Source organism: Ornithorhynchus anatinus, chromosome 12 (assembly GCF_004115215.2).
Source record: "Ornithorhynchus anatinus isolate Pmale09 chromosome 12, mOrnAna1.pri.v4, whole genome shotgun sequence".
In the NCBI taxonomy this organism is placed as follows: Eukaryota; Metazoa; Chordata; class Mammalia; order Monotremata; family Ornithorhynchidae; genus Ornithorhynchus; species Ornithorhynchus anatinus.
The window spans coordinates 60,393,927-60,421,262 of NC_041739.1; the positions used below are offsets into that span (position 1 = coordinate 60,393,927).

The 27,336-nt window shown below is 54.2% G+C and overlaps 1 protein-coding gene across 1 annotated transcript in view; it reads left to right on the forward strand.

Annotated features, from left to right (window-relative positions):
• The window catches only part of SLAIN2 (SLAIN motif family member 2), a 52,972-nt gene that overhangs the window by 20,362 nt on the left and 5,274 nt on the right, over positions 1–27,336 (forward strand). The window contains exons 3-7 of the mRNA XM_029076406.2: positions 1,614–1,762; positions 7,441–7,605; positions 11,331–11,492; positions 12,636–12,995; positions 14,314–14,451. Coding sequence (XP_028932239.1) covers positions 1,614–1,762; positions 7,441–7,605; positions 11,331–11,492; positions 12,636–12,995; positions 14,314–14,451 — 974 coding nt within the window. The remainder of the gene's footprint in view (positions 1–1,613; positions 1,763–7,440; positions 7,606–11,330; positions 11,493–12,635; positions 12,996–14,313; positions 14,452–27,336) is intronic.

The following is a 27,336-nucleotide window of genomic DNA, read 5'->3' on the forward strand; positions in this document are numbered from 1 at the left end:
CTGCCTTTCCCGACTCCAGGCCATACTTCACTCTGCTGCCTGGCTCATTTTTCTACAAAAACTTTCAGGGTGTGTCACCCCGCTTCTCAGAAAACTCCAGTGGTTGCTGCATCCAACAATAACTCATCACCATTGGCTTTAAAACACTCCACCACCTCTCCCCCTCCTACCTCATCTCGCTACTCTTCGTCTGCAACCTAGCCCGCACACTTTGCTCCTGTCCTGCTAACATTCTCACTGTGTCTCAGTTTCACCTGTATCACCTCTGATACCTGGCTTACGTCATGCCTTTGGCCTGGAATGCCCTTCCTCCGCATATCTGCCAGACAATTACTCTCCCCCACTTCACAGGCTTATTGAAGATGCATCTCCTCCAATGGGCCTTCCTGGACTAGTTGGCCGCTTTCCTCTTCTCCCACTCCCTTCTACGTCGCCCTGACTTGCACCCTTTGCCTCCCCCGCCCCCATCCCCACGGCACTTATGTGCATATCTGTAATTTATTTATTTGTACTGATGTCTGTCTCCTCTCCCTAGACTGTAAACTCCTTGTGGGTGGGGAATGTTTCTTTTAATTATTGTATTGTACTTTCCCAAGCCCTTAGTACAGTGCTCTGCACTCAGTAAATGCTCAATAAGTAAGAATGAATTTATATATTTTTTCCATAGTTACCCCCATTTAAGCGTCTATTTTTCAGAATGTTGGAATCCACCAAAATCCTGTAACAATTACTCGGAGGCACAGTCTCTTTCCACTGCCTCCCTCCAACCAGGTGTCTGGCCTCCCGAGGCCCATGTCCTAGGGAGCGCTGTTGCATGGCAGGTAGCTGGGGCAAGAGAAGCAGTGTAGTTTAGTGGATAGAGCACAGGCCTGAGAGCCAGAAGGACCTGGATCTGGGTTCTAATTCCGACTCTGCTGCCTGTCTGCTGGATGACCTCGGGCAAGTCACCTCACTTCTCTGTGCCTCAGCTCCTTCATCTGTAAAGTGGGGATTAAGGTTGTGAACCCCAAGTGGGACAGGGACCGTGTCCAACCTGATTAGCCTGGATCTATCTCAGCGCTTTGTACAGTGCCCGGCACAAAAGTAGTGCTGAAGAAATACCATTAAAGAACCAAACCCCACAAAAAGACAAGACTTTGGCCTGGGGACGGTGGTGGCAGGGTGGTGGCCTTGCTTAGTGGCCATTGGCCAGTGCATCCTCCTTTCTGTACCACCCATCTTTCTCTCTGGGAGCTAGGATGCCCGGGCCAGGAGAGCGGGGAGAATAATAATGTTGGTATTTGTTAAGCGCTTACTATGTGCAGAGCACTGTTCTAAGCGCTGGGGTAGACACGGGAATGAGTTTGTCCCATGTGGGGCTCACGGTCTTAATCCCCATTTTACAGATGAGGTAACTGAGGCACAGAGAAGTTAAGTGACTTGCCCACAGTCACACAGCTGACAAGTGGCAGAGCCGGGATTCGAACCCATGACCTCTGACTCCAAAGCCCGTGCAGATCTGGGGCCCGAGCTTAGATGAAAGCTCTCGGTCGCGGTCTGCATTGACTGTCTTGAGCGCGGGGGCTCCCTGGGCGTTCCTCAGGCCTTTTTCAGAGTGTCCTTGTCTCTTCCAGGTTGTATTCGTCACCAAAGAGAAAGCCAAGCCCCGGGCAGAAGGCTGTCAGCCCGTTGGTTTGGTGCCGGCAGGTTCTGGATTTCCCAACCCCCGAAGTGGAGTGTGCGAAAAAATCTCTGATCCACAAGCTGGAGCAGACTATGACAGGTGAGTGGGCAGGTGCAAGTTGGCAAGTGCATGCTGAGGGCCCTGGGCCATGCTCATGGCTTACTGGTGGTCGGGGCCACCTGAGCACTGAAGACTTTCCCTTCTTTTTTGAAGGAAACTCTGCATCTGGGGTCCTGAGGTCTCACGACTTCCCGGTTCCCCGTTGGGTGCGGCCTACCCGGCCTGGCTGCGGTGGGTCTTCCTCACCAGCCCGGCCCTGCTCAGGGGCCTCTGGGGTGCAGAGTGACTGGATGGCCGGTTGGACGGCTGGATGGATGGATGGACAGGTGGACAGCGGAACCAGATGCCGTTCCTGCCTTCAGGGCACTTAGCAGTGGCGGGGGCGGGCGCCCACACCCCATGGGGCAGCCGGGACCTTGAAAACCTGGGGTGTAGTGATGGATTGCAGCACTTGATGGTCTGTGACTGTGACTAGTCCGTGTCCATCCCATCCATCTGTTTTCCTCGCCCATCCTTCTCCCCTGGCTAGTCTTCAGACTGAGAGCGCCACCCCCTCTCCCCCCAGGGCCATGGGATGTGTAGCGCTTACCATCTTTGTCCCTTTCCTCAGCCCAGAGCTTGGCACAGAGTGTTCAGACAAAGCAGTGGACAACAGTAAAGCAGTGTGACCTAGTGGAAAGAGCACAGTCTGGGATTTAGAAGGATCCGGGTTCTAATCCCAGCTCCACCACCTGTCAGCTGTGAAATTGAGATAGAACCTGTGAGCCCCACATGGGACAGTGACTGTGTCCAACCCGATTTGCTTGTGTTCACCCTAGTGTTTAGTATGGTGTCTGGGACATAGTAAGTACTCAACAAATACCATGATTAGTGTTATTATCTTATATTCCAGTGCATAGTATGGTGCCTGGCACATAGTAACAGATACCATTTAAAACAAAATAATAACTCAAGGGCGATGGTGTGGTGGGGAGAAGGGGGCACGCAGGCACAATAGCAGCAAACGTAAGAGAGGAACACAAGGCGGTGGGCTAAAATCCTGGCTGGGGCCAACCAGATGTTGAGGGCGGCAGTGTCTCCTTTGGTCTTACGGCAAAGCAGGAGAAGAGTCTGGGCTCCCGGACCTGTGTGGGACAGAGGCCTGGAGGGTTGTCAGTCCCGTCAGACTCGAGCCTTGTTGGGGCAAAGGTGTCAGTGGCGATAGTTTTCCTTCTTCTCCTAAGATGGCACCCCGGTGACAAACGTGGCCGATTGGAGCTGGCGGTGGGCCCTCCCTGGCAGTGGGCTTCGGTGGCCTCCTCTGTGAGGCCGGCGGGTTTGCTGTGCGGTGCCTCCTGCCTTCTCTGCCGCTCATGCACGTTCGCACTCTGTCTCTTTCCCATTGTCTGTATGTCTCCCGCTTGTCCTAAAGCATCTGGCCAAGGAGAGCCAGTCCTTCTCCCGTGCAATACAGCAGGCTGGCCTTGTCTGCTGCTGTCTCAGTGAAGGATGGCAAACTCAAAAGTGCAGAGAAAATCAGTCAATTGCAACCACTTGAAAGTTCGTTTGTGATTCTCAAGTTTCTTAGGAGGCCACCCCATCTTTCCTGTGAGTGTAGATAACACCACAAACCTCCCTAAATCACAACCTTGGTGTTGTCCTCGACTCAGCTCTCTGATGTAGCCCACCGAGAAGCCTCCCTCCTCATATCCGACGCACAGTTATCCTCCCCATCTTCAAAGCCTTTTTGAAGGCACATCTCCTCTAAGGGACCTTCCCTGACTAAGCCCTCCTTGCCTCTTCTCCCACTTCCTTCTGCGTCACCCTGACTTGCTGTCTTTATTCACCTCCCCTCCCAGCCCCACAGCACTTATGTACTTATTGGTAATTTATTTTTATTAATGTCTGTCTCCCCCTCTAGACTGGAAGCTTGTCGTGGGCAGGGAAGGTGTCTGTTTATTGTTATATTGTACTTTTCCAAGTGCTTAGAACAGTGCTGTGCACACAGTAAGTGCTTAATAAATATAATCGATTGACTGTTGGATAGAGCCTGGGAGTCGGGAGGACCTGGCTTGTAATACTGGCTCCACCTGCTGTCTGCTGTCTAACCTTGGGCAAGTTACTTCACTTCCCTGTGCGTGTTACCTCATCTGTGAAATGAGGATTAAGACTTTGAGCCCCATGTGGGACATAGACTGTGTCCAACCTGATTAGTTTTTATCTACCCCAGGCCTCCTGGGGTGGCCTTGCACATAGTAAGTACTAACAAATACCATAAAAAAACCCACCCCATGTATTCAGTCTGTCACCAAATCCTGCCAGTTCTACCTTCACAACCTTGCTAAAATCCACCCTTTCCTCTCCATCCAAACTGCTGGGCTCTCGGACCTATATGTGACAGAGGCCTGGAAGGTTATGCTTAACACGTATCCTATCCCATGTTGATTATTGCATCTGCCTCCTCGCTGACCTCCCTGCCTCCGGGCTCTCCCTGCTGCAGTCTATTCAGTCCGTGTTTCCCCACTTAAGAATCTCCAGTGGTTGACCACCCGCCTCTGCATCGAACAGAAACACCCTATTGTCCTCTTTAAAGCACTCAGTCAACTCACCACCTCCTATCTAACCTCACTGTTCTCTTACTACAGCCCAGCCCATACACCTGATTCGTGTGAGTCGGTCAATAAATCGTATTTGAGTGCTTACTGTGTGCAGAGCACTGTACTAGGCGTTTGGGAGAATATGGTATAACCATATAACAGATGCATTCTCTGCCCACAATGACCTTACAGTCCAGAGGGGGGGATGCCTCTATCTCGCCACTGAACCCTTACTCGTGTCCTGCTTTTGGCTTGGAACTCCCTCCCCGACCACATGCACCAGACCACCACTCTTCCCACCTTCTGAGCCTTCTTGAGGTCACATCTCCTCCAAGAGGCCTTTCCCGATTAAACGCTCTTTTCCCCTGCTCCCCCTCCCTTCTGCGTCGGCTGTGCGCTTGTCTCTGTGACCTTTGGACGCTCGCTATTTGCTCCACCCTCAGTGCCGTAGCACATGTATACGTATCTATAAATCATGTATTTATATTAATGTCTGTCTCTCCTTCTAGACTGTAAGCTCGTCGCTGGCGGGGAACGTATCTACTGCCAGTGTTGTATTGTTTTCTTCCAAGCATTTAAACAGTGCTGTGCACACAGAAAGCACTCAGTAAATGCCATTACGATGAGGAGCTGGGGAGGGATGTGCACACCTTCAGATAATAAAGCAAATGTTATATTTTTTGGAGAGTTTTTTTTTGGTGGGGGGCTGGGAGAGGCCCACATGTTGTTCCTTGAGACGGGTGGTAGGGAAGCAGCGCGGCTTAGTGGAAAGAGCACGGGCTTGGGAGTCAGAGGACACGGGTTCTAGTCCCGGCTCTGCCACTTGTCTGCTATGGGACCTTGGGCAAGTCGCTTAACTTCTCTGTGCTTCAGTTACCTCATCTGTAAAATGGGGATTAAAACTGTGAGCTCCACATGGGACAACCTGATTCCCTTGTGTCCACCCCAGCGCTTAGAACAGTGTTTGGCACATAGTAAGTGCTTAATAAATGCCATAATAATTATTATTATTATTCCTTTAGGTGAAATCTGTGCAACCAAGAGGCTTTGGGTGATGCCTGCAACTGATGGTGTAGCTTTCAGATTAGGCTTTATTTGTGCACCCCTAGCCCATCCTATCCCATCCCTTGCCCATCCCATCCCTTCAGGACTAGGACTTCAGGGAGCTGCTGCCCCTGAAAAGAACAAGTGGAAAGTGTAGTAAACCCCTTGAGGGCAGGCCCCTGGTGTCTTTTTGTTTGTGTGTTTCAAGGTGTCTTCCAGACACCTGAAACAGAGCTCTGTACCTGAACCCTGGAGAAGGGCATCGGTGGTGATCTTGGATGGAGAGAGCCCCTGCCCCACCCTCCCCTTGCTGCCCAGTCAGGGCACGACCAGGGCTTTAGGGTGGTTGCCGTAGAATTGGTTAGAAGCAAATTTTAGCGTTTGCAGTTGTGATCGGGGGTTTCTGCCCTTGGAAGGACGAACTACCCTTGGAAGAAAGAACTCTTGTTTGGTGGCAACAGAGCAGCCTGCGGTCACGTACGGTGTGAGAAGAGGCATCCTGAAGCCCATCTGTATGAAGCCAAGCCCGTTTTACACGGTGAAAGGGGCTTTAGTTTCCAGGATCCTCTGGAGTCTCTGTAGGAGAACTGGGCCGATGAGCCACATTCCCCGGCAAAGCCGTCCCCGATGTCTCCGGTCTGTATCGTCTCTAACTGGCTCTGTCTTTTAATCCATCCCCCTGCCCTTTTTTTCAAACTGGGATTTCCTTGAAAAAGCCATCTAACACTGATCCCTTCTCCTGTAGCTTTAAATTAAACTGCTTGGTGCTACTGCTTCAAGTTTTTTTTTGTTTTGTTTTTTGAGGTAATGGTATTTGTTAAGCACTTACTGTGTGCCAGGCACCGTATTAAGTGCTGGAATAGATACAACTTAAATCAGGTTGGATACAGTCCTTGTCTTAAATGGGTCTCACAGTCTTAACCACCCCCCCGCCATTTTTAAATAATAATAATAGTATTATGGTATTTAAGTTCATTCATTCATTCATTCAGTAGTATTTATTGAGCGCTTACTATGTGCAGAGCACTGTACTAAGCGCTTGGGATGAACAAGTCGGCAACAGATAGAGACAGTCCCTGCCGTTTGACGGGCTTACAGTCTAATCGGGGGAGACGGACAGACAAGAACAATGGCACTAAACAGCGTCAAGGGGAAGAACATCTCGTAAAAACAATGGCAACTAAATAGAATCAAGGCGATGTACAATTCATTAACAAAATAAATAGGGTAATGAAAATATATACAGTTGAGCGGACAAGTACAGTGCTGTGGGGATGGGAAGGGAGAGGTGGAGGAGCAGAGGGAAAAGGGGAAAATGAGGCTTTAGCTGCGGAGAGGTAAAGGGGGGAGTTAAGTGCTTACTATGTGCCAGGCACTCTTCTCAGCACTGCGATAGATGCAGGATAATCGGGTTGGACACAGTCCCTGTCCCACATAGGGCTTATAGTCTTCATTCTCACTATACAGATGAGAGAACTGAGGCACAGAGAAGTAAAGTGACTTGCCCAGGGTCACACAGCAGACAAGTTGCAGAGCTGGGATTAGAACCCATGACCTTCTGACTCCCAGGCCCATGCTTTCTCCACTAGACCACACTGCTTCTCTAGATGAGGGAGCCGAGGCACAGGAAAATGAAGTGACTAGCGCAAGGTCGCACAGCAGACAAATGGCGGAGTCAGGATTAGAACCCAGATCCTTCTGACTCTCAGACCCATGCTCTTTCCACTAGGCAACTTTGCTTCTCTTGACAGATTTCCTTGTCAAGGACACTCTCTCTCCTTCTCTTCTCTAGGAGGATACTTAGTTCCTGGAGCTTACTCCACTGCCCTGAAGCTTCAGAACTCGCTGAGTTTCTTTGTGTTGCTCTCTTCCCCATTCAAGGATCGTTTCCAAACGACCCCTGAGCTGTTTTCCTTACCATTTAAGGAAGTTTGGTGTATGAAATGTTTTCACCCAGATGATGACTTCTCTCAGAGTCCTTACCAATCTTTCCCCCTGCTGTCATAATTTGTGCATTAAAATCGCTTCAAAGCAAGTTGCTCAGAGAGCTGATATTATTCCATCTGTAAATCTGGTCTCTTTTCTTTTTTAATGCAGCCATCAAGAGGCAGAGTTTATACAGTAATCCTTTCAACTCTGTGAGTTACACGAATTCCTATAGCCCCAGTGCTAGCAGCCCTTATAGCAGTGGTTTCAACTCTCCTTCGTCAACCCCAGTAAGGACTCCTGTGGTAAAGCAGCTTGCGCTTCCTGGAAGTTTGGGTAAGAGTGCTCTCCTCCTCTCTCCTCTGGCCTGCTGAATCTTCCGCGAAAGCACTGTCCCCTGCTCGTGCCGGCTCAGCCTATCCTCACATGGGTCCCTGACTGGCCCGGCCTGGCCCGGGGAAGGCAGCTCCTTGGACTCGCTTCCCCCTTTTCCGCCCCCTCACCTTCCCGCCTCCCCCCCACCCCCCCCCAGTTGTGTGGTCTCCTGTCCCCTGTGCCTCCCTTCCGGTTTTCCCCGTTCCCAGAGGAAGATGGCTTTCTCGAAAACCAAATGAGCGTGCTGTCGGGGAGGAGGAAGAGGAGTGGTTCCCCTTCTCCACCGATTCCCCCCGGAGTTTGGTCCTGCGTCTCAATCCCGGCAGGCCCGGGGGCGGTTGACTCCCCGGTGGCATTGGAGTTAGAAGACCGGACTACTGCTCGCGGGCCTTTGGCCATCCTGGTCAGGTGGTCATTTGAAATTTGCCCAAAATTCTTTAGGCATCTTGCATTTCTTGGTGTTCTTTTGGCCACATTGTGGAGAGGAGAGGGACGGAGACGCTGGGGAGCTGGGCGAGGCTGTGAGAAGTCCCCAGGCAGAGCTGTAATTGGGGAAGTAGGGTGCGGCTGCAGGGAGATCCCAGGTCCCCCCCCCCCCATCACTCCGGATCCCCGGGATCCTGGTGAGAACCTGCTCTGAGCTGGGGGTTGCGGCAGCCCACTAGGACCGTGCAAGGGAAGCAGACCATTGGGTCCTCTTGTCCCAAATCCTTAGGGGGTGGGCGCTGCTGTCTCTAGGAGTTGGGGGTGGGGGGTAGAGAGGAGGGACGTCGTTGCCGCAGCGATTGGAATTTTAGAAGGGTTTATTTGCAGCCTAGCCTGGTTCACTCAAAATTGGTTTGCTCAAAGCAGTGTGCAGTTTGAAACAAATGCTTATTCCCCAGCCAAATCAACATCGTGCTGTTTCTTCAAAAAGCAGCTGGGGGTGATCTGCATGGGCTAATCGAGTTCCACTTTTTAAGGTCTGTTGCATTTTGGACAAACAGTTTCAGAGTAGAAATGAATTGGTTGGATCAATAAAGCATACTTTTAAAATAACACATTAAGCAACTGGGTAGGTTCATCGGTAGACTCTGGGGTTTCGCTAGCCATCAGTGAGGGTAAAGCAGCTCTGATATTTGGGGCTAAAGCGGCTCGCGTAATTTTCCAAGCTGCCGCCGAAGCCACGGTCGTAGTAGTTCCCCCGGCTCTCCTCTTGATTGAGGGTGACATTCCTACCAAACCTCGCGCGGAGGCCACAGGGTCTGCAGTTGTCCCAGGCGCACCGGCTCTTTCTTCTGGGGATGGGACCTGCAGAGTCTGGGCACACCAGCTGTTCTTTTTGAGAACGTGTTGTCTGGAGCCCAGGCACACCAGCCTTTTCTTCCAGGAATGCCGGGTCTGGAGCCCAGGCGGGCCCGTGTGTAGGCAGAAAGTTCCCTAATTCTCTGCCGGTTTCTAGTGGAGCTGAGTGGATCATGAACCGTGAGCATTCACTTGAGAGAACGTTTCCTTTTAATAATAATAATAATAATAATAATATTAGTATTTGTTAAGTGCTTACTATGTGCAGAGCACTGTTCTAAGCGCTGGGGTAGATACAGGGTAATCAGGTTATCCCACGTGAGTCTCACAGTCTTCATCCCTGTTTTACAGATGAGGGAACTGAGGCATAGAGGCATAGAGAAGTGACTTGCCCACAGTCACACAGCTGACAGGTGGCAGAGCTGGGATTCGAACTCATGACCTCTGGCTTCCAAGCCCGTGCTCTTTCCACTGAGCCATGCTGCTTCTCTAATTCTTTTAATTCTTATTCTTTTAATGCCATCGATGGGATTCCCGACAAACCTTGAGACTGCAGTGCTGGGATTTGGGATTGGCAGGAGAATGAAATCAGTGTTGTCCATTGGTCACAGCGATTGGCAGTGGAGACCACGCCCAGTGTTTACAGTGGCCTCTAGCCCCCTCCCCGCCCCAGGATTTGAGTCCCTGTTGTGTTCTGGGCTCAGCTGTGGGATTAACTGTCTCCTTGGACTTCCCGGAAGGAAGAAAGGGGACCTGGGTCATCTGGGAAAGGAGCACATGCCGAGCCCCTATATGCTGGGCGGTGTATGGAGCGCTCTGTGCCCACTGACTTGGCTGGGGCTGAGACCCCTCCGGCTGGCAGTGTCGGGTGGCTCACCCATCCCCAAATGCTGACTCGCCGGGGACCCTTGAAGATGTGTGAGGAGCTGGGGCTATCAGGGCAGTCCAGCACAGGCACCAACCCAGTGTGGTCCGATCCTCCTCTCCCCCCCAACCCGGTCTGGTGGCTCAACGGGAAGTGCGCCGGGCCTGCACTGATGGTCCCTCCTTCCCTGGCTGGAACCACCTTCCCGTAGCTCTAGGCACAAGAGGGGAGGCCGTCAGGACAAACCTAGCTCCCGGAGCTCCAGTTTGAGAGTGCCCCAGACCAGGCCCTGCCCCTCCCAAGATCTCTGGGGCCCCATCGCTGCCCTGTGGGGGGCTGTCACTGGGAGGCTACTCCGGTGGGAGCTTGGCATCCAGGGATGGGGAAGTCGGCCAGCTGTCACTGGGTAGCGAAATCTGGCTTGAGACCCATCGATGAGGAGTGTCAAGCGTCACCCACAGAGGTGGGTCGCTTCATCCCAGGAGCTGGGCAAGTCTGCTCTACGGCGGCCATTCACTGGCTCCCGCAGTCTGGGTCCTCGAGTGGCCACTCCCTGGCCATCCTGCGTGTGTGCCGTCTCCCGTAGTTGAGATACCCCCACTCTCCCCGACTCCTGCGAGAGGCACTTGGTGTCTTTCTGGCAGTCTGGGATTGTACACATTCATCTTTTAAAGTAAAACGTTTTGTTCCTTAATTCACGTGTTCCAGAGCTGATGTGGATATTGCCAATACTTGCGGCCTGTGAACTTCCAGTTCCTCCCCGTGGCTCTTGTTGTCTCCTTGTTCTTCTCTCACTGTTTAAAGATGATTTGTCTGTGTCCCTCCCAAAGGCCAGGGAACATGGGTCTCGCTTCTGCTGCATTTTCCTAATGCCGGGAATCGTCGGATGTCGCCGGCCCCGGCACTGACCGTTGCCGGATGGCTCTGTGGGGTTTGCCGGAGCTGAAGTCTCACGGCTTTCTGTCCCGGCTGCCCGCTCCCCTCTCACCCCTGATCAGAAAAATGCCTCAGGGAGCCCAGAACCTGCAGCATTTAAGCCCCCACGGGCCCAAACCGCAGTCCTGGGTTCAGCGTCCAACGTGAGCCCGGGCTGGGCTCGGACCCCTAAGGGCCATCTGCGTCGGGGCGGTGGTTCACCGGGAGGAGACTCCTTCAGAAACAGAGCCACAATGGCCCACAATGGTCTCATGGGAGAGCCATGAGACCTTTGCCTTGTCGTGCCACATAATAATAGAGGGGTTTCATACTAGTGCTAGCTAACCAGATTGGGAGCACATTCTTCTCCCCTGAAGAAATCTATATTTTGTGTTCCTGTATTGCCTTAGAAATGACCAGTTTTGATTCTTTGGATCTGTCTTAAGGGTAAATGTCTGTCAATTTCATTGAAGAATTTCCTGATGTAGAGAAAGAATTGACCATTTTTGTAAGCTGGGTTTGAGTCAGTGGAATCTAAGAAGGTTTTGTGTTAAATATATTTTGAGTTTATCATTTTCAAACATTTTTTTTCCCATTATCCTTGGATTTTTTTTATCCCTAGGAAATTTTAAAAGCTCAGCAGAGAAAAATCCTCCCCTCAGTCCCCAGTCTTCCATAGACAGCGAGCTAAGTGCTTCAGAATTGGATGAAGACTCAATTGGATCAAACTACAAGCTAAATGATGTCACAGATGTCCAGATTCTAGCTAGGATGCAGGAAGAAAGTAAGTGTTTAAGGCATGAAACCTTTTGATTTTTCTGTGGGCATTGGAGTCTGGGAGAACTGAAGAGGAGGAGGGGAGGGGAGAGGAGAGGAGGGGGACTGAAAAACAGAAAAAGAGATTGCGATTTGGGGTGAACTGGAACTGATTTTGGATTTGTGGATCAGTGTCCCGTTGAGCTGCCGGGCTTTCGGGGGTCAAGGAGATGGATGGAAGCACTGCTCCAACTCTCCCCCCGACCCCCACTGCCCACCTATCCAGGCTTCGGCCTTGAGGGGGTCTCTGCCTTCTCGGGGCTCTGCTCCCGGGCACGCCCCAGCTGGACCTTACATCCGAGCCCCCTGGCTGATCTAGTGGTCTTTGAGTTCGGAGGCTCGTGCTGTCGTTATCCTGGGCTCGGGATGATTTGAAAAGCAAAGGCGGTGAAGTCTCCCCTGAAGCTGAGTTTTGTAGCTGGGCATCTGAGGTACCTCCTAATCAGTGATTTAGTGATGGCTTGGGTTGGGAAGAAATAGTGTGATGTCTTGGTTGTGGTTGGTCGTACCGAGAAGCAATGGGGCCTTGTGGAAAACGCACGGGTCTGGGAGTCAGGAAGACCTGGGTTCTAATCCTGGCTCTGCCACGAGCATCATCTTAGGTAAGTCACTTCACTTCTCTGTGCCTCAGTTTCCTTTTGGGTAAAAATGGGGTTGAAATACCTGTTCTCCCTCCCACTTTAGATTGTGAGCCCCATGTGGGGCAGGGACTGAAACTGATCTGCTTATACTGTACCTTATTTAGCACTGACTATAGTGCTTGGCCCACAGTTAGTGCTGAATGAGTGCCATTATTATCATTATTATTATTATTGTTATTCTTATAGTTATCATTATCTTTGAGTGGGAAAGATAAAAGCCCAAACCTGGAGTTTCAGTAGCCAGTTTTCGGGTCGGGGAAACACTTTCAATGCCGCTCCCGCGATTCCGAAAATACGTGTTTTGTGTTGGGACGTTTCCCCGTTAGGCACCCACACCTCTGGGGGCCTTGTCGCCCGTCGTTGCCCATTCTAGCCTGGAGCCGAGTTGCGGTTCCGCCGACCGGCTGAGGGAGCCGGGGCCGCTCTCCCGGTCCGGGAAGGTGGTGCAGCTGACGGTCTCCCCTGGCCAGGTCTCCGGCAAGAGTACGCGGCCACCGCGTCCCGGCGCAGCTCCGGCTCGTCCTGCCACTCCACTCGGCGGGGCGCATGCAGCGACCAGGAACTCGACGCGCCCAGTTTGGAAGACGATGATGACAGCACGCACCACCCCGTGTACCCTGCCCTGAGCAGGTTCTCTCCGTCTCCCCGCAACTCCCCGCGACCCTCCCCCAAACACTCCCCCAGGAATTCTCCTCGCTCTCGCTCGCCTGCACGGGGAGTGGAGTTCCCCCGAGGGTCTCCCCAGCCCATGATCAGCCGCTTGCAGCAGCCTCGCCTCTCGCTTCAGGGCCACCCAGCCGACTTGCAGACCACCAGCGTCAAGAACGAAGGTAAAGAGTGGGGGCCCCGGGGTTGGGAGGGGTGGGGGAGCGGGTCCCGTCTGACGCTCACTGGGGCGCTGGAGTGGGGGTCTCGATGGACCGACCGGACGGATGACGGCTGGCTGGGCTGGCACCGGGTCGCTTGCCAAGACTTGAGAACTGAGAGAGCCCCGGGAAAGGGAGTCCAGTGCCGCTGGTTCACGCTGTGTCTTGCTGCGCTGCGCCACTCTGGCGCTCTCGCCCCTGCCCATCATGTTACCGCTGGGGCATGGAGCACCCTGAACAAGTAGGTGGCCAGCAAGTAGGCGTCCAGTTGAAACACCTGTTGGGGGAGGGGAAGCAGGAGTTGAAATTTGGCAGAGGGCGCTGTACCGTGGCGTCATTTCAGGAATGATGAAATGGGTCACTTAATGGGAGGGATAGGAGACCGTGTCCTTATTCATTCGTTCATTCATTTAGTCCTATTTATTGGGCTCTTACTGTGTGCAGAGCACTGTACTAAGCACTTGGAAAGTACAATTCAGCAATAGAGAGAGACAATCCCTGCGTAGACCAGGCTTACGGTCTAGAATAGGGGAGGCAGATGTCAAAACAAGTAAACAGGCGTCAGTAGAAATAAATAGAATTATAGATCTAAACACATCACATACGGTTGGTTCTAAACCCACCACTGCGTGACCTTTTGCTGGGCAGAAGGTCACCTGGTCGAAATAGTTTACTTGGCTGAACTGGAGACACAAAGTGCTCGCATATCCAAAGGATGTATCTCTAGGAGGGAGAATTTTCAGATCAAAATGCAAAGAGCTGCTTTCTCATTCATTCATTCAATTGTGTCGATTGAGCGCTTACTGTATGCAGAGCACTGTACTAAGTGCTTGGAAAGTACAATTCAGCAACAAATAGAGACAATCCTTTCATTCATTCATTCAATAGTATTTATTGAGCGCTTACTATGTGCAGAGCACTGTACTAAGCGCTTGGGATGAACAAGTCGGCAACAGATAGAGACAGTCCCTGCCGTTTGACGGGCTTACAGTCTAATCGGGGGAGACGGACAGACAAGAACAATGGCACTAAACAGCGTCAAGGGGAAGAACATCTCGTAAAAACAATGGCAATCCCTACCCAACAACGGGCTCACAGTCTAGAAGGGGGAGTTCTAGGGTTTTAGAACCTTATCACAGATTCTGTAGAATGTATAGAATACAATTTCTGTAGAGTTCCTTCATCTCGAGCCCTTGGAACCAAAGCCAGGATTTTTACGTTCCTGTTTCAAGCCTATCTCAGAAAGTCTACATTATTCTTTTCTCGGCTTTCGTCCTCACAGAAAAACTAAGACGTAGTCTTCCAAACCTGTCCAGGACACCTACCACCCAAGTCGACTCTGTGAAAAGCAGCAGAAGTGACTCCAATTTTCAAGTGCCAAATGGAGGAATACCTCGCATTCAACCACAAGCCTCAGCCAGTAAATATTTTTCTGATGTGGTCGGAAATCACTTTTGTAGAGGAAAGCTTAAAGTTGTGCATGCCATACCGTATGGGGGACAGGGTGAAAGAAATGCCAGTAATCCTGACAGTATTAGCTACAGCTTTACCAACTGGTCACGGACAGTGCACTGATCAGTTTCAACAACAAAAAAAGGGTACCTAACCAGGTTAGCCCCCAAACCCAAACTCCTCTCTTGAAAGGCGTCATCTTGACATCGAGACTCGCCTTGGGTGATGGGAGTCTTGTTTTTCTGGGAAAGGAGACATATGGCCAGAAAGCTGTTCAGACAAGCTTGCGGCATTTTTGTCCAAGCGGTTAAGGATGAGGGATCATTTGGGGGCCAGCGCTCATTTTGGTTCAGGTGAAGGTTGTAGCCGGGGAGAGCGGGGCTCCGGGTTGTATTTCTCTCCCATATGGGACGCCTTCCCCACCCCTCCAGCCGAGGAGCCAGGCCTACCTCTCCATGATGCTGCTGCCGCAGAAGCAAGCGGCGACCCGATCACCTAAACGAGAACCTGAAAGTCCCAGCACCGGTCCCTGTTGGTGGTCCGCTTCGGGGCCCGGTGGGGTGGAGTGCTGCATGCCACCCGCGCTTGGGGCCTCAGCGTAAGCCTTTTTTGGAGATCTCTGAGGGCTTGTAGGGGATGGGGGCGATAAAAACCAAATCTGATTTCATTCAGCAAGGAAGAAAAATGCAGTCATGAAAGGGGTCAATCGACACTCAAAAGGAAGCTGAGAAAGTAGAAAGTACAGCGTGGGAGAGATGCGAGAGCCCTCTCCTTCAGACTGACCAAAGCAATGCAATTCAGGAGCCAGACTATGGGCCCATTCGGCGTTAGCGCGAATGGATTTGAACAAGATGCCGTTCGGTCCCGGTGGTCTCACCGCAGGCACCCTGATGTCTGCGGGTGCCCCATGGTTTCCCTGCTTTCCCTTGTTTCACAATTCCTCAAGTTATCTCAGCGGGATTTTCCTGAGAATGTCTTCCTCACATTCACTGTAAATTTGAAAAACTGGGCCAGCCCAGAAAGCACCTTACTTGACTTTTGAGTCCAAATCCTCTCTAGCTCAGTAGAGGTGGAGTGCTCACGCTATTGTCTGGCGAGGAGCGGGGCAGGGAAAGTGGAGTGGACAGGGCTTGGGCAGTGCCGTTGTGCCGCCTCCTCCCCTCTCCTCCCCCATCCCCCCAATCCTACCCCCCAATCCTGTGCTCTCACGCCAGGTCCCTGCCTCTTGGGCCATGCCCCTTTCCCCGAGGCAGAAATGGAGGGGCCGGGGCCGAGTGGCCAGCAGCCACGAGGGAGATTGAAGGAGTGAGTGAGGGAAGTGGCCTTCGAGTGCTGCCACCCGAGCTGGAATCCAGAGGCTCGGCCGTGCCGTGGACATCTGAGAGGAGAGGAGGGAGCTCATCGGAGCACTGCGTTCCTTTTAAGCTAGCATCTCATGATGCCGGAGGACGCGTCCCCTTCCCTTCCCGGTTCCAGTGATGGAGAGGAGGGAGCCACGGCAGGGGGGGAGCAGCCCGGACGGGGAAGGCCCAACTCACCCCAGTGCGACTTGACCGTGGAACTGGCCTCTACTTCCACAGCCGGACTCGGTGGTGCCGGGCGCCCACGCCGGGTTTGGGATGGTTTAGATCTGGGAGAGGAACGTTGGCCTCAGAATCGGGCTGGGGGAGGGGACGCAGCTCAGGAGGAGGCGGGGAGTTTCTAATGAGCTTTACCAGTAGGAGATGTTCAGAGAAATTAGAAAAAGAATCACTTTACGCAGTTTTTAAAACAATTGAACTTATTTTCTAAAGTCGGCACACTGATCTCAGAGGGAAAAAGGAATGAACTGAGGTAAAGCTATTTTTCCCACATTTTTACTCAGTTTTCTTGCTTTTGTGCATTTAAGTCCCATCCTTAATTCAGCGAAAATTTTGGTTTGCATATATAAACGTGTTTACAGTAGATGAGCGATTTTTGAAGTAATCATTTTCGGCTTTAGTTTTAAGTCGTGGTGAACTGTTTTTTCAATTACAGTGTTTGACTCATTTTAACTATTTGAATTATTCCATCAGCTGGTGACGTATTTAGCTTGAGCGGGGATGGCTGCTGCCACAGTTAGTAGTCTCACATTGCTTCAAGTTTCCTTTCAAGCATTTATTTTTTGGGGCCCTAAAGGGCCGCGCTTCTGGTGCGATCTGTGAATCTGCATGAGCTTAGCCGTGCAAGGTGGCTGATGGTCGCAGTCTGCTGGGCGATTTGTTTTTCCGGGTTCCCGCTGCCGTTCGGTCGTTTCACCCGCTCGCTTGCTGTGGCTGCGGTATTGACTTGGCTGTGGTGTGGCTTCCAAATCCGAGGCATTGACGTGGTATCTGTGAGCACTTGCTTTGTGCCGAGCCACCGGGTTGACCAATGGGGGCAAATAACAAGAGGAGCGAATCCAGACCCGGTCCCTGCCCCACAAGGGGCTCGCAGTTTGGGTCCGGGAGGGTGGGTGTTTGGAAGAGAGAAATACGGCAGAGCCCACGAGCGCCAAACAACAGGAGCACTTGAGGCTCGGGAGTTGGGGTGGGGAGGAGGCAGGGGTGCAGAGCACCACAGGTGTCAAAACATTGAGGCCGGCATTGCGGGGCCGGCAGGGCTGGGGGCCGGGGGCTGGGGGTGGGCACGCCTCCCCGCGTCCCATCCCTCCACGGGCTCCTCTGAGGGCTGTGACATAGCCGCTCTAATAGTCAAATGATTTTTAGGGCCTTGCAGGTCATTTTAGCCTCTGAAAAGAAAATGGGTCGCTTCGGATAAGGTATTAGAGACATTTAAAGCACTGCAGAGTTTTGGTACAGAGGATAAAAGAGGGGAGTAGTTTTTCCCAGTAGGGGGACGGGCTCTTGGGCAGCTTTCCTGGGGACCTGAGGGAAGCTCATGCTGAGCCCGAGGTGGCACCGCTGGCTGTTCATTGAATGCCCTCGGGGGGCTGTGCAGAGGGAGGGGGAGATCTGGCCCCTCCTTCCCTCCTTCCTTCCCTACTTCTCTTCCTCCTTCCCGCCCTGCCTGCCTGCCTCCCTCTGAAGAGCTCAGGTTCTAATGCCTTATCCCAACACGCCGATTTTTCTGCGTCCATACTTCTCTGAGCTGCCTGGACCGTTTTTGCAAAAAAGGTTGCGCGCCCCCCCCCCCCCCCCCACCTTGTCAGTCACCTTCAGCGGCTGCTCATCCCTCTGGGCATTGGGCAGAAGCTCCTCCAGGCCATGGACTCTCAGGTCCTCCATCATCACTCTGTCTCCTCTGCTTAACCTCAGTCTTTTCCCACTACATTCTGGTCCTCACATTCAGTTTCTCTCACACAAACATGGTCAATGCCTCTGGGCTGTTGTCCTTCCCAGTGTGCCACGGCCTCTTGCTCTTACCCTCCTTCCCTTCCCCCCTCCCGCTCTCCCGCCTGGAATGGCCTCCGCCCTCATACCTGCGCTGCTCTCCCCGACTTGAAGGCCTTCCTGAGATTGCACCTCCTCGAGGAGGCCTCCCTGACTCAACTCTCACCTCTCCCCCTACCCCACCATAGCCCTCCCCACTGGCCACTTTAGCCCTTCCACGCCATCCAAGCACCTGCGTATTCACCCCTTCACCCCACGGCATTTAGGTACACGTGTTGACACTTTATCACTTCCTTCTACCTGTAGTTTATCTTAATGTGTGTCTTCCCTGCTAGGTTGTAAGCTCTTTCAAGGCAGGGATCACGCCTGCTAATTCTGATGTACTCTCCCAAGCGCTTAGTGTAGGTAGGGCTCAGCACACTGGAAGGGTCCGATAGATACTCTGGATTGAGTGGATTTGGGGAGCGACAGAACACATCGAGGAACTAAGGTTGAACGTGGTGAGACACTGGCCATCCAGGCATATGGACGCATTCGATCCCAGAAGCCCCCAGGGTTTGGGTTCGGGTCCAGGAGAGCCGGAGTCAGCTAGAATAGGAGATTCTGACCAGGGACAGAAAGGGGTTTGGGTCGTAGAGGTCGGGGGTAGGCATTTCAGAGGTGGGACGGGAAGAATCAGCAGCGACGGTGCTGCCGGGAGGGTGGGGGTTGGGGGCAAAGGATAGGTGTGCCTGACCTAGGCCCAACGGGGAGTGGGGAGAGGAGGGGGGAATGGGAGTGTGTGTGTATTCATTCCTCCCCACGAGGAGGGGGAGGACCTGGTTGGATTTAGCTGCCGAGGAAGGCCGCCGTGCACCTCGTTGGGCAGGCAGGTGGAAGACTAGTGAGGACACTGTTGCAGTTCAGCAGTCTGGCCGTGAGATGGGCCCAGCCCAGCCTTTAGCCCTGGAACTGCCAGAGTCGGATGGAATGTCAGGGGGTGGATGACAGGTGTCCGGCTGTGGGGAGGTCAGCGGGGCTACCTGGCAGAAAGAGTTCCCACTCCAGCCTGGGGAAGGATGTCTGTCAGGTTCTGCAGTTGGGAGGGTATAGGGTCCTATCCTTAGCCCTCCAGCAAGCCTCTGGTTCACCTCCAGCCCCAGAGGGCCGTGGCTGAGGGGTGAGGCAGAGGGGCCCTGAAGGGGGTGTGAGGGAGCTCTATAATAATAATAATTGTGGCATTTGTTAAGTGCTTACTATGTGCCAGGAGCTGTTCTGAGTGCTAGGCACTGTTCTAAACTCTGAGCCAGACCTAGTCTGCCCCGCTTCGGTGAGATCTAGGTACCCGCAGGGCTCCGGAGTACTTGGCCGGTGGTCTCAAGGGGCTCGGGGCAGAACTTTCTGCATTAAACATGTGAGAGCACGAGGCAGATAAGGTCTTGCGAATCTGTCTCACTGGCTTTCCAAAGGGCGGGGTTGACACCGAGTGGCTTAACTAGGCCTGTGTGCCCACTGCCCCCCTCTCCCCAGTGCCGCCCCCCCAGCCCCTGCAAGCCAAGTGCCATTTTAATTGTGTGTATTTGTCCTTGTATCTTACGTTTTTGAGTGTTTTGACTGTTCCTATCGCCTTGTGTGTCTGCTGTCAGTCCCTTCTCCCTCCTTTTGTGTTTAGAAGAGAGCCCTCCAGTGGCCAGGAACCATGGCTCCGTCTCCCCTAGAGATTTTTTCCCCGGACTTGGTGCCCTGCTCTGCATGCAGTAAGTGATCTGTAGATACAGATCCCATTGCAGCCTGGCCTAGTGGAAAGAGCCTGGGAGGCAGGGGAGGTCTAGAGGAGGGACTCCTTCTCCTCCCCTTCCCCCATCACCCCCTTCTTATCCTCTTCTTCCTCCTCCCGGACCCACGTTTCCCTCATCTGTCCTGCTCATTCCTTTTGCCCACTTCTCCTGCCCAACTGTTTTCTTCTCTTCTCCAGTAGTCATTGGAGCAGAACAGTTCGTCGTCAGTCGGATCCTACCTGTGGCTCTCTACCCTGGAGAACTAGAGAAAGCTGCCATCTCCATTCTTTCCCTGGCATGAGAGAGCCAGCCGCTCTTTTCGTAGCTGTTGGGCTTCAGACAGCTCAACTCCTCTGCCGTCATATTCTCCCACTTTTGTTGGTTTTGTCTCATTGTCCTTGTCGCCCTTCGTTTTTATGATTTCAGTCCTTCCTTATGGATATGTCTCTCCCCTGCGATTTTTCGATCGTCAACTGCATGGGAGCCAAGGTCTGGGTCTGCTTTTCAGGCCGATATTTTTCCCCGGTACTAAGTCCAGGGCTCTGCCCACAATAGGCTCCTGCCATTTAGTAGAAGGGAATTGGCTTTCAGTCTGGTACTTGGAGTTAATGCATCGACATCATTAACCTTTATTGAACACTAGCCATCCACTGGGAGAAATGATCTTGTGCCTGTTGTGTGCAGAGCACTATACTTGGCTTGGAGAGTAAAATTGAATTAGTAAACATGGTTCCTGCCCTCAAGGAGCTTATAGCGGGTGAGCGGCAGACACTAAAGTCATTTCTAGGTAGAAAGTAGTAGAGTACAAACCCATCAGCCATCTCTAGTACTTATCCTCAAACAACTCAGCAGTGGAAGGTATGTATTGAGGCCTACTCTGGGCAGAGCAATGTAGTAAATGCTTGGGAGAGTATAATGGAGTTGGTAAGCACGATCCCTGATCTCGGGGCGCTTCCAGTGTAGTGGGGGGAGTCGGGTCCCGACGGACAGCTCTGTTGGCCTCCTTACATGACTCCTGAGCCTGGTCCTCTGCGCTTTCGTTGACTCAACTGTCGGTTCCGTTTATTCGGAGAACTCTGTACATCCTTTTACTTCCGTCTGCCTTCCAGCCTCTCTGCTTCCCCGCCCCCATTTAAAGCGTAATCAGAGACTGGGGGTGGAGAATGCAGCGATGTCTCCTTCGGAACTTCTCAGGCACTTAGTACAGGGCATCGCACCCAGCGGGTGCTCCGTAACGGCCACCACCCAAAAGTTGCATACAGCAGTACGTGAGCCCATTTTGTGTGCCGAGCGCTGCACTGGACGCTTGAGTGTGCGTGGTGGAGGGAGGCCTCGGTCTCTGGCGCGAGGTGAGCGGTCCGAGACGGGGAGGCTAGAGGACCCATCGTCCGAGCGGGTCAGAGCAGCACTGAGCGTCCGACAGATCGACCGATCGATGGTGTTAATTGAGGGCTTCCTGTGTGCAGAGCACTGGACTAACTAAATGCTTGGGAGAGTGCAGTACAGCAGAAATTGCGGATACGTTCCCTGTCCATAAGGATCTGACAGTCCAGAGCAGGATGTGAGAACCCAAGCGGAAGGGCCTGCCGGCGGTGTGAGGGATGGGTGAGGCCTGCTTTGGGGAAGCTGTGAGAGGTAGGGGTGGGGTGGGAGCGGCCGGGAGAGTGTTGGGCAGGCACTGCCAGCCCTAGAATGAGAAGACAGAAATGGCTGTCTCGCTCCTGGGCTCCCTCATTAAGGAGCTCCAGTTGTGCAGAGGGTGGATTGGGCCCACGGGCACTTTAGCGCCAGGCTGTGTGGTTCCCCAGGGGTCCTCGCTCTTTAACCGCTCAAGCCTCGCACCTGAATTCTCTGTGCTCTGAGCCCTGCCTGCCTGCTGGGGGCTGCTCCGGCCCTCTGGGGCCGGGCCGGGCGGGGCTGGACCGGGCTGGCCGTCACGCACTTCGGGGCTAACGGGCCGGACGCGGCTTTCTCTAATAGCTGCAGTGCTTGGCTCCGCAGCCGGTGCCTCTGCAACCCCCGCGGGGCCCCTCGCAACGCTTCCGATCCCTGGGCCGCAAAGACGCCAACCTTGGAGGAGGAGCCGGGGCTGCCCGCTACCGCTTTTAGCTCTGGATCGGTTTTCCAGTTCCTCGTTGAAGTCGCCTCTGCAGGAGCTAGACAGCTGGCCTTCTCCTTCCGGTCCCACGTGACAGACAGTTCCTTGTTTTTTAACAGCATCGCAGAGGCTGAGCAGTATTCCTCGTACTTCCCTCAAAGCCAAACAGTTGCTTCCATCTTCATCTCCAAAGAGAGGTAACTACAGCTCGGGATTCTGTGCCATGTTTAGTCAGCGGGAGTGGGCCTGCAGTTTCTTGCCCCTGACCAGGTCAGGTGACAGGCCTTAAGCAGTGAGAAGCCGCATGGCTCAGTGGAAGGAGCCTGGGCCCGGGAGTCAGAAGACCTGGGTTCTAAGCCCGGCTTTGCCTCGTGTCTGCCTTGTGACCCTGGGCAAGTCGCTTCACTTCTCCGGGCCTCCGTAATTCATCTGTAAAATGGAGATTAAGACCGTGAGCCCCGTGTGGGACAGCGGCCGTGTCCAAATTGATTAGCTCGGATCTCCTTCAGCACCTAGTGCAGTGTCCATCACATAGTAAGCGCTGAACAAGTACCATTAAAAAAAAGTCTCAGGGGGAGGAGGATCCCGTGGAGTTGGCATTTGGGCTGAGGGGCAGATGATGAAGAGAGGTTGCCCTTCCTGGCAGGGTTAGCGGTGCGTGGCTTGGGGTTGGCCGCCTCTGGTGAGCGGCGGCGGCAGGAGGTGCGCAGGTACTCTGCCAGTCACGGGCCCGGTACCAGGCCGGTCAGAGTCCAGAGCGGCAGCAGGGGCAGGGAGTGCGTGGATACTCCGCCGGGCATCCGGGCTTGGTGCCAGGCTGGTCAGAGTCCAGAGTGGCAGCTTCAGGGGGTGTGTGGGTGCTGTGCCGGGCACGCCGATCTGGTGCCCGGCTGGTCAGAGTCCAGAGTGGCGGCAGTCGTGGTACCAGCAGGAGGGGGTGTGCGGGCACTGCTGGGCATAAGGGCCTGGTGCCAGGCTGGTCAGAGTCCACAGCGGCAGCAGTGGCATTTTGCGGGTTGCCTTGATGAGTACCAGCTGGCCCCCGGATCTCCCCAAGCACAGTGGTCCCGGCACGGCGCCCCTTCTTTTTCTCCAAGGCGAAAGCGGTTGCGGCTGGTGGGGCGCCCGCAGGGAGTTGCTCACTGCTGTGGCCCTGCCTTCGTGTCCACTCCTGCTCCGCCTCACCGTCTTCAAGATCTACAAAGGTTGGGTTCGGTCAGTCCGTCAGACAATCGATAAGTCTTAGCCATGGAGGGCCTACCGTGTGCAGAGTACTGTACGAAGCTCTTGGGCGAGTAGAGTATAGCGGAGTCGACAGACACATTCTCTGCCCACCACAAGCTCACGGTCTAGACGGGGAGTCGAGCACTGATATAAACACGTAAATTACAGGTACGTACACGAGGGTTCTGGGGCTGAGGTGAGTGTGAATTAAAGGAGCAAAACAGGGTGACGCAGAAGGGAGTGGCAGAAAAGGAAAGGAGGGCTTAGGGAAGGCCCTGTGGAGGGGATGTCCCCTTAATAAGGCTCTAAAGGCGGAGCCGGTGATTGTCTGTGGGATACGAGGAGAGAGGGCGCTCCAGGCCGGAGGCAGGACATGGGCGAGAGGTTGGCGGTGAGAAAGCTGAGATGGAGGCACAGTGAGTAGGTTGGCAGCGTGCGGGCTGGGTGGTAGTAGGAGAGAAAGCCTAAAAGCGGTGGATCAGCCGGGTGTGTCTCCGCTGGCTTCTCAGCAGTGCGGGGGTGAGCGACGGGCCAGGTGCCTCTCGTCTGGCGGGAAGCCTCCCCGCCCCCTCCCTGAGGGCCCTGTCTCCACTCCTGCTGCGCAGCGGGGGGCAGCTGGCTAAGAGGGGCCGCCCCTTCCGGCAGGGGGCGGTGAGCCGAGAGGGACCGTCCCGTCCGGCTGGGGGCGGCGGGCTGCGAGGGGCTGTCGGCCAAGGGGTGACAGGGGGTCTCAGGCGGCGGTGGCCGCGTCCTTCCCAGCTTGACCGAGGCCTCCGGCCCAGCTCCCGGCTCGGTCTCCCTTCCCTCCCTTTTCCGACCTGGCTCTCACCCTTATCTCCCCGGCTTCCTTGGCTCTGGCCTTCTGGGTGATCTTTCCAGGAGAACCCTGCCAGCCTCCTTTCTCTGAAGGACTCAGTCAACCTCTGCTCTCAGCCTGAACTCTAATTCTCCCACCCACCCGCCCACCACTCTCCCTAAAGGGAAGCCTGGAAACCTCCACCCAGCCGGCACCACCCGGCAGCCGAGTGCCACCTGCGCACCCTCCTTCCCTGCCCTCCCCCCCCCCGGTGACGCGTCACGTCTGGAAGCGGGCCGGGGGTACTGGGGAGCATTCCGACAGCATGTGCCTCTGCCAGGAGAGGTTACCGCACTGTTTCGGAGGATAAGGTCACGGTCACCCATGTTTATGCGGTTGGCATGAAAGGACATGCTCATGGGCACGTATGTACATGTGTGGCTTCGGTCAACGTAGTTTCGGGCACCCATGTATGCGTGTGTGGTGTCAGAGGTCAGTTGTGGGCATCTGTACACGTTGTGGCATTGGGGGGACACAATCACGGGCCCCCAGGCTCGGTGTCAGAGGACACGGTCGCGGACCCCTGTGTGTGGCTTGGGAGGACACGGCCGTGGGCACCCGTGCACAGGCACACGTGGTGGTTCAGGCGTGACCGTCGCCCGGCTGGTCGGGAACGTAAGCCCTGCCCTGGCGGGGGACGGATCTGACTTGTCCGAGCTGCCAGGTGGTTTTCTGACTGTCGCTTTTGGGGCCTCCATGGCGACGGTGAGTGTTTCTAACTTGACTCTTCTCTCTCATTCCACCCTCATATTTAGCCTGTCAGTTCAACCTTCATAACCTCGCAAAATTCCAGTCTTTGCTTTCTGTCCTCTCCCCCACCCTCCCCGTTTCCCATTCCTCCAAGGCTCTGTAGCCCTCTTGGGGAAACCCCTCTGGGGCCTCTCTCTACTCCTGCCCACTTTTCACCTTGGGGGCACCGTCAGGGGCTGCCATGGCAGCAGCGGGGGGAGGAGGGCAGGAGTGGCGAGGTTGAGAATCCATCCATCCCTGCACGTGGAGACCAGACGGAGCGGGATGAGCCAGGAGGGAGATGCAGCGGAACGAGTCTCCCATTGGTCCGGGGCCACTGCTGGGGGCCCGGACTACTGGATCGACTCTCCTCGGGCCCGGGAGAGGCCGCAGGTGGTCGATTCTAGGTCCGGCTCCCGGCCAGGTGTCGTCCACTAGGGCGCCATGGTCCCGAGGAGCAACCCGAGGCTCCCCAGCAGGGTGAAGGGGTGAGGCCAGGACCAAGGCATCCGACCTCCGGGAGGGTCCAGGGCGGAAAAAGTGGGAAGATGGATCGGGGAACGATAAATCCTCGGACAGTAGAGGGCCTGAACAGGTGGATCCAAGGGCTCCTGGGGGCTGTGAGTGCAGGGATGGCTTCCGGTGTAACATTTTCGGGTGTGTGTGACTTGTTAAACCTTTTGTCTCTTCTTTGTTGGGGAGGAGGGCCAATGGCTCTGAACTCTGGTCTCTCCTCACGTTGACAATGATGGTTATAGTAATGTTATTTAAGCACTGTATGCTGACTCCCACAAGGTAATCAGGTCGGCCACAATCCCTACATGGGGTTTGCAGTTTCAGGGAGAAAAAACAGGGATCTTACTCCCATTTTATAAACGTGGAAAAGGAGGTGCTGAGAAGCAAAGGGACTTGCCCAGGGTCACACAGCGGGCAAGTGGCCGAGCTGGGACTAAAGCTCTGGCCTCCCGACTCCCTGCTTCCCTGCCCTTTCCACCAGGCTACGCTTCCTTGTGGAAAAAATAGAAGAAAAAAAAATTGGCATTGTTTTTGGGTAAAAGCCAAAATGTAAATGTAAAAACATTTTAACCACGTCAAGCCATCCGTTACTTCAGTAACTCAGTAACGCAAGCGATCCCATTTTAGTGAGGGCTAAACTCAGCCTCATGGCTGGCCTTCTACGTCCCACAGCAGTGTTGTAAATAGAATTTTTTTTCTGGTATTCGTTCATCATTTACTATGTGTCAAACACTGTTCTTCACACTGGGGTAGGTACAATTAGATCGGACACAGAATTTGTCCTCTTGCTCCACCAGATGGACCATCTGGGCGTTACCCCTTGACCCAGTTAGAAATATCTTTTTCTGGGTTCAGAGATGCAGCTCGTGCAGTTTAGAGGATGCAGGGCACCTTGGGTGAGGAGGCTAGGAGGTGGCGAGGAGCCCCCCGAGGTCAGAGTCTATTGGGTGAGGAGGCTAGGGGTGGCGGGAAGCCCCTTGAGGGCAGGATCCGAGGCCAGATCAACCCCTGACGGGATCTGGGGCCCGGGGCCGGACGGTCTTACGAGCCATATGGTCTTACGAGCCCTACCCTAGGCTCCCCGGAGAGATTCGACCCCATTCCCCTGTGGGCTGGAGAAGAGTAGGCTCTGCCTCTGGCCGGCCGACCGGCTGGGGGTCCACGAGGGAAGGAGGAGCTGAGCTGTCGGGGAGGGAACCGCTTGAGGGACGGGGACAGGGCTGGAAGGGAGCGAGCTTTGAGTGGCTGTGGAGAGCTCCAGAGCTGGTTTGGGGCTAGACTCCTCCCACTCCCTCCCACTCCCCGAGGCTGTCGCCCCACTGGAAGCTCCTTGTGGGCAGGGAACCTCTCTGCCAGCTCTGTTGTATCTGACTCGCCCAAGCACTTAGTACAGTCTTTTGGACACAGAAACCGCTCAGTATGTTCCCTGGATTGATTGGCGACCCCGCTCCGGTTCTGGTGTCATGGGGTAGGGGGAGGACGGGAGGGAGGGGGAGAGCTCGAGAGCTGGGCTCCTGAAGGAACATCGCAACGATCGCTCAGTAGCTTTGTATTCCTTTTTACGTTCTTTTTGGTAACATTTTGTGTCCGTCTCTCCTGCTAGATTGTAAGGACCTGGAATGGTGTCTTCTAGGTCTGTGGATATCTCCCAAGCTCTTAGGAAAATTCTCTGCACACAGTAGACACTTAGAAAATATGATTGATTGACTGATAGAGTAGAGTTAGAAGTGGTAAAGAGCTGGGCTCTGGTGGCCGGTCTAGCCCTAGCTCTAAGAATTCCCATCGGGAAGGGAAATGGCCCCACACTTCCCCTCCTGGAGCCGGAGATCCTGAACGTAGATGAGAGGCGGAGGCTTCTGGTGGGCGGGAGGCGGCTCCCTGGGGTTGGAATCCGGCCCGGACAGGGGAGCTCTCATTCCGGGCTCTGCCATCTGAGCAGCCCACCCGGTGCCAAAGCTCACAGACACACCATCCCCACCCTGTCTTGCAGTGTGCTGCTCCCTTGCACTGGGGAAGGGTCCCTGGGGCTTCTGGCTGCAGGGGCATTGGGTAGAGGTGAGGGTTGTTGGGGATTCTGTGGGGTGGGTGGACACCTGGAGCTGCCTTTCAGTCTCTCAGCAGGGAGGGAGTGACCTGCCTGCGGGTTTTGGAGTCTTCTTGGGTGGGGGTACAGCCCGTTTCCCCACTCTCCCTACCCCGGTCAGGAACCGTGGCTGGAGCCACCTTCCTGGTGTGGAGAGAACGGCACATCGCTTCAGCTCGATGTGCTTGGATTCGATGGTGGTCCATGGTCGCTCGCATCCGGTCCTTCTCCCTAGCCGGG